At 38.4% G+C, this 6,580-nt stretch overlaps 1 protein-coding gene across 1 annotated transcript; it reads right to left on the reverse strand.

Moving 5' to 3' along the window:
• Positions 1–222: 222 nt before the first annotated feature.
• Positions 223–3,840, reverse strand: LOC309488834 (zona pellucida sperm-binding protein 4-like; the record flags this gene model as incomplete). Its single annotated transcript, XM_082157250.1, has 8 exons — positions 3,118–3,840; positions 2,858–3,045; positions 2,686–2,783; positions 2,459–2,616; positions 2,191–2,383; positions 1,974–2,121; positions 1,816–1,888; positions 223–299 (listed from the first exon to the last, which is right to left on the reverse strand). The coding sequence occupies exons 1-8, from the start codon at positions 3,836–3,838 to the stop codon at positions 223–225; spliced, it is 1,656 nt and encodes a 551-aa protein (XP_082013376.1). The 5' UTR covers positions 3,839–3,840.
• Positions 3,841–6,580: the final 2,740 nt, after the last annotated feature.

A 6,580-nucleotide genomic window follows, 5' to 3' on the forward strand; every position in this document is an offset into this window, starting at 1 on the left:
GAGCTTGGCAAGTAGTTCAGTTAAATGGCTTGGGCAGAACCGTGGCTTGTTTAGTTCAAATCAAGCACCCAGTCAGAATAAACAACGCTATAGCAAAAACTCAACTACAGTTTAGAAGTGTGGCCCAATAAATAAAACTGAGAACAATGAAAGATCAAACTCCAGTTGAAAATCAGTACCAAAGAGACACTATTGGTTTCATGCAATTTATTCAATCAAAATTCACATGACCAGTTTAACTTCTCCACTAGACACCACAGTTTGCCCACTAGAGATGGTTTTGATGGGAGTATCTCTTCCTAGGGGTGGGCGGTATGACCAAAATTCTGTTTCACGGTATGACTAATTTTATTTCACGGTAACGATATATTTCACGATATAGTTATAACTTATACATTTATATAGTTATTCTCGAAAATCGACAAAAAGGGCTTTGTATAATAAATAAACCCAAATACCAATGAAAAGTACTTCGCTTTGTTTGAATTTTCTCTTTCTTTTCTTTGGTAAATTATTTATTTGGTAAACTGTTTTTAATAGCTAAATATAGTAAACAAAACACTCATCAACTTTTAGATGAACTGCCCCCAACTGATTGATATTAAATACAACTCAAACTTTAAATAAAGTGTTGCTGAATAATTTTTCAATCTCATGTTATTGCTTTAATTCATCAGTCAGTCTATAATATCTGAATATTTTTTATTGAACTATTCTATTCATAATAAATTAGTTACTTCCTTTTAATTTGTTAGGATATTAGTAAATACTAGTTATGTTTAAATGTTTTCCCGGTACATTATTTGCAATGTCTGCTAAATACTGCGTTTTAAAGAGCTTGTTTTGCTCTTTTTGTGATAGGTTGGCAGCTGTCACCTAAAGCTTTAATCAAGAGAGTTTCAGAAGTGTTAAGTTCATCAAGTTCATAAGTGACTAGGAGAACAGCAGTATGAAAACCGAACAGCAGCTACTGTTAGTGTTGACCAAGTAGTGTAAATTATACACACCTTGTAAATGCGTCATTATTTTACCATAGCCCGGTGAACACCGACACACCGCGCTCCCTCTCAGTGCGTGTAGTGCACTGCACGCGCGCGTCTTTTGCATCAGTAAAATGCGATCGGTTAATTTGAGTGACAAGTTGTAATCACGCATTGAATCAAAGGAAGATTTTATCAGCTGGTTCAGTGGACAATTGTTTGGAGTTAGAAACATATAACTCGCGCTGCATATTTAGTAATTTTGCCTCAGATACAGGATTATACATTCGCTTTAACAAGCAGGTTGTTCATTACCACGGCAACCGCTCGCATGTCATGCTGAATGCGATTTTCGTGTTTAAAAAGTAACTAGAATACATAAGAAACACTTAGAATGATATATGAACTGTTGTTGTCAAGTGAGCTTCATGCTTTCCCCGTTACGATCGTGCACTCCTCTGAACTGTAGCCTACGGGTGCTGCACTGCTCTAGTTGACTGCTGCGCCTTTCCCCCCGAAAATATCACGTTAACAACAACCCTTTAGAAAACGTAATTCCTTTGTGAATCCTCTTGATCTGCTTTTTCCATGTTTCTTTGACAAATCTCAGTGTCTCCGTCTCACGCACGCTGCACGTGAGTTAACCACGCCCACTTATTTACATGTCGCGGTATCACGGAATAAAAAAATCTGTTACGTTGACATTTTCTACCGCGGTAACGATATATACCGTCATACCGCCCAGCCCTATCTCTTCCTGTAAAAAAAAAAAAAAAAAGAAGCATTTAAATACCAAATTCTCAGTTCCTGAAGTCGGTTTACAGAAAGCACTCACTTTTCCTAGTGCAGCTTTGCTCACAGGAGCCAGAAGTGGGATGGCACACCGCTGTACTACAGTGGATGAAGATCTAAGAGAGGGGGAAAGGGTTAAGCCATAGAATTCACTATAAAAAACACTAATATTAAGGGTTGAGGTAAGGCTGCGGAGCATACGGTTTCCTGCAGAGGAGCCAGTGATGCTGGATCAACAAATGTGAACATCTTCACAATAAAGCGCTTGTAGTGGGTTGGGAACTGAAGACCAGACGATCCAGCCACTGGAACCAATTTGGTCAGGTAACGATCATCCTGGTAAGGGCATCTGAAAGGCAAAGAGGCAGTCAGAAACACCTTACAACACACTGGATGGATAAAGAATGGCCTTACTCACCCATCAACCAGAATGTCCCATTGGGGTAGACTAAGTGGACTGGGGGTTGATGTCACCCAGCAATGTCCCAGCATCAGGACAATGTTGGGGTCGGTCCTCTCCAAAACACGCACCTCAACATACACAGGCTCCCGCAGGACTTTTGTAACCGGATAATCAGCATCACTGTAGTAGGAAGTGTATGCCTCATCCCCTGAGGAAGAATACAGTGTTTAACCAGAAACTGCTGAAACCTGGAGCTTTAGGCACACTTAGGTTAAACATTTACCTTCTGCACAGCCTTTGGTGACACATTGACCATTTGCCAGTCTAAGCTCCACCCTGAGGGGTCCAGGAGCAGCTACTGGTGGAGGTGGAGGAACGGTGTTGACCTCCACAACCAGAGCTTCCACTGAAGTACCAGAGTACCTACACTGGAAGAGAAGCCTGGAAAACAAACTGTGAGCTTGTAGCATTTATCAATGATTAGCATTTGATAAAGCATAGATCACTTACTCAAAATGGCTGTCCCTTGTGATGGAACCAAGTGGTCCGATACCCACTTCATATAAGGAGGTCATTCTGTTTTCATACACCACATATCCACTGTCCTCCTGCAAATAGAAACACTGTTGGAATCCAGTCCATTCTAAGCCTTGCAGAACAAAAGCCACAAGCAGCTACTCACCATCATGCTGGTGCCACATGCAGTGACAGGGAACTGGTATATAGCAAAGAAAGGTGTGGATCCCACAGGACTACAAGCTGGATCACTTCCACCCAGGAGACGGACTGAATCCAGGTTCAAACGAGGCAGCGTAACATCTCTAGCCACAACTACCACAAACTGACCATCTCTTATACACTGGACAGTCACTGGAACAAGAGCAGGTTATTGCTGAGGATCAGTTTAACATGAACACCTTTACATTGACTCAACACTCTTACCTGCCTTCTCATAGTAACACTGTTGTCCGTTAAAGCAGCAGTTGATAGCTGCACATTCAGCACCACTGATAGCAGGTGGTCCACATTGGATCTGCTCATAATCAGCTACAGCACATTTGTCAAGCAGCTCTGCCTGCGCCACTGACTGCTTAGGCTGAAACTGCTGAGGAAACTGTTGACTAGCTTGTTGAACTGACTGAGGAAACTGTTGACTAGCTTGCTGTTGAACTGACTGAGGAAATTGTTGACTAGCTTGTTGAACTGACTGAGGAAACTGTTGACTAGCTTGTTGAAGAACTGACTGAGGAAACTGTTGACTAGCTTGCTGTTTAACTGACTGAGGAAACTGTTGACTAGCTTGCTGTTGAACTGACTGAGGAAACTGCTGACTAGCTTGCTGTTTAACTGACTGAGGAAACTGTTGATTAGCTTGCCATTGAACTGACTGAGGAAACTGTTGACTACCTTGCTGTTGAACTGGCTTCAAAAATTGTTGACTACCTTGCTGTTGAACTGGCTTAGAAAACTGTTGACTAGCTTGCTGTTGAACTGACAGAGGAAACGGTTGACTAGCTTGCTGTTGAAACCGCTGGTCAGTTTGCTGGAACATCAGAGGTTGAGGATTTTGTGGCAGATTACTCCACTTTGGAACAGCATGACTGAAAGCACAGACCCAAACACAAAGAGTCAGCGACTGAACAGCACACCAACTTCCTGCCATTGTTCAACAACTATTCACACTGTTCAACAACTATTCACACTGTTGAGATGCTGCCCTTTGGTGTTTTTGTACTCTACAGATTTTGGCTAATTAACGATAATCCCTCCCTTTTCATTAACAGTCATGATTCTCCAGACTTGCATGAGTTGGGAGTTTATGCAACTGGGGCTGAGTCTCAATTCGCCTACTTATACTACGACCTAAAAGTATGTACTTTTTTTGTGAGGAAAAAGTACATACTTCTGAGTGTGTAGCAAAAGAGTATGCACGTTCTGGGACATACTTCGATGATGTCATGCAACGTGAACGAGAACGTGGTTGCCTAGTTACGCACACCGCGACTCTTAACAAAACATTTTACATTTCATTCATTCTTATATGTCCAATATAATTTTATTTACTATTCCCATCTTTTTTCCTCATCATTTTTTCCACAATACATTTACAATGTGTTTTCCCAAATGTAGGAGTGAAGCAGGGCGTCGTCGTAGATCAACCAAACGCAGGTCGTTTGTGAGGCGGCTGGTTCTGACGTTCATGTGCAATGTGTGTAACGAAAGCTACTTATTTTCTGAGTTAAAATATTTAAAGTTTATAGTATAACTATTGTTTAACGTATTTTATACTTTGTAACGACAATGACTATGACATGCGGTCACATGCTGTTCAAATTAGTAAATCCTGATCTCCAAACACATCCTTCGTTGTCTCCTTAGACAACGAGTTTGTTCATCCCAGCTAACAGGGAACGTTCTTAGAACATTGGCTAACGTTCTCTGAAAGTTCTCTAAAAGTTATCAAAAACGTTCTTGCTGTAATGTTATTATAACGTTGTGCCAACGTTATATGTCATTGATAAACGTTCTAAAAACGTTAGCATTAAAACGTTATTCTTACGTTGTTAGTGGACCGTTTTAAAAATGTTATTGTTAAAATATATATTAAGATAAAAGTTCTCTTAAAGTTACCAAAGTAACTTTGTGCCAACATGTCATTGATAAACGTTTTAAAAACGTTATTATGTTAAAAAATATATATTAGTCATTACAAATTAGTTATACAGCTTTTTATTCTGCAAATCAACTTCAGAAACATAATTTGTAAATCCAGTGACACAGCTAATGACACAATGCACTGACATTATTTAACTATTTCATTTAAATATTTTTTATGGTCAGAATAAAAAATCCCAGAATATAAAATAATTATGTACAGGAAAATAGCAGTATTCATTTAAGTTGAGTGCATTTTGCTTGTTGTATGAATTAGACACTTTTATCACAATGCTGATTAACTTAGATAAAAGTTCTCTCAAAGTTACCAAAGTAACATTGTGCCAACATGTCATTGATAAACGTTCTAAAAACGTTAGCATCAAAACGTTATTCTTACTTGTTAGTGGAACGTTTTAAAAACGTTACTAAATTAAAACAAATATTAGTAATTACAAATTAGTCATACAGCTTTTTTGCAAAACAACTTCAGAAACATAATTTGTATAAATACAGTGACAATGCACTGAAATTTTTTTTTGGGGGTTAAAATATTTATTAAAATATTATTATTAGTTTAGAAAAAAATCCCAGATATAAAATAATTATTTATTCAACAGGAAATAGTTCAAAAAGTACAGTCAATTATAAATTTGGTTTTACCTCTAAAAAAATAAATAATTACAACTAGCGTTTTTAATAACTTTTGCAAAGTCAAAGAGAAAACAGGTAATGTGTTATGATAGACTGTAGTTTTATCTGATCATTCCCGTCCGAACGACCTATTACCTAGGATGGGCGTGGTTTTGCAGCGCACGGCACGACCCGTCAATCAAACACAGCGTCAGCGGGACAAGATGTCGGACACGGAGACGACAGCTTTTAGGTAAGTAGAATTTTGCGTGTTGTAGGAATCAAATACTTGTATCAGTGCTAATTAACTTAGTTTTGCAGCAGTTGCTACTGTTTTAATAAAATTAACTAGATCAACAGTTTGCATGAACTGTCTTGAGTAATGGTGCCTTCACGTGCTATGGTAATTATGGTAAATACCAAAAGCCGACATGGAAAATGCACATGAACACCCCCTCATGTGGTATTTTCAACTGGGCAACTCGTAGAATATTTTGATGCACGAGTTGCCGAGATGAGATAACCTTTGACCTTTTCAAAATGGCGGAGAGCAACGCAAGAGTCTTGAATACTGTTAGCGGATAGTTTTTGTAGCCTATACAATGTTGTGTCATTAACGATTGTAATATAATGCGTTAACACTCAATTTTCAACTTCGCCGCAATTTCCTTGGTTCATATTTAATCATTTTATGTCATGTTTTTTTTATTTTTTTATTATTCATTATGTTTTAATCATCAGAAAGCACCACACTTACGTTTTTTTTTGTTTTTGTTTTTTTTGTAAAGATAAAAAAGATACTCTACTGACACAGACCTTGCGGGTACTACATTACGACAACAAAAGCACTTGAACACAACACACTGGTAAATACCAGTTCACAAGTGGAAAATATCATCTTTTCCATAGCACGTGAAGGCAGCATAACTCCACAGAGCAGTTAACAACACTACACAAATATGTAGTTAAAACTGAAGAATAAACGCGAAATTACATTGATGTCTTTATTTAGATGAACCTTTTCCAGAGTCCTTGTTCGCCTTTTCAATGTAGATAAACTGATTTTAATTTGAACGCGTTCTTGAGATTCAAAAGTTAATCGGCTAACGTTAGCTCA

The sequence above is a fragment of the Leuciscus leuciscus genome (genome assembly GCF_965113295.1).
Source record: "Leuciscus leuciscus genome assembly, chromosome: 24".
Lineage (NCBI taxonomy): Eukaryota > Metazoa > Chordata > Actinopteri > Cypriniformes > Leuciscidae > Leuciscus > Leuciscus leuciscus.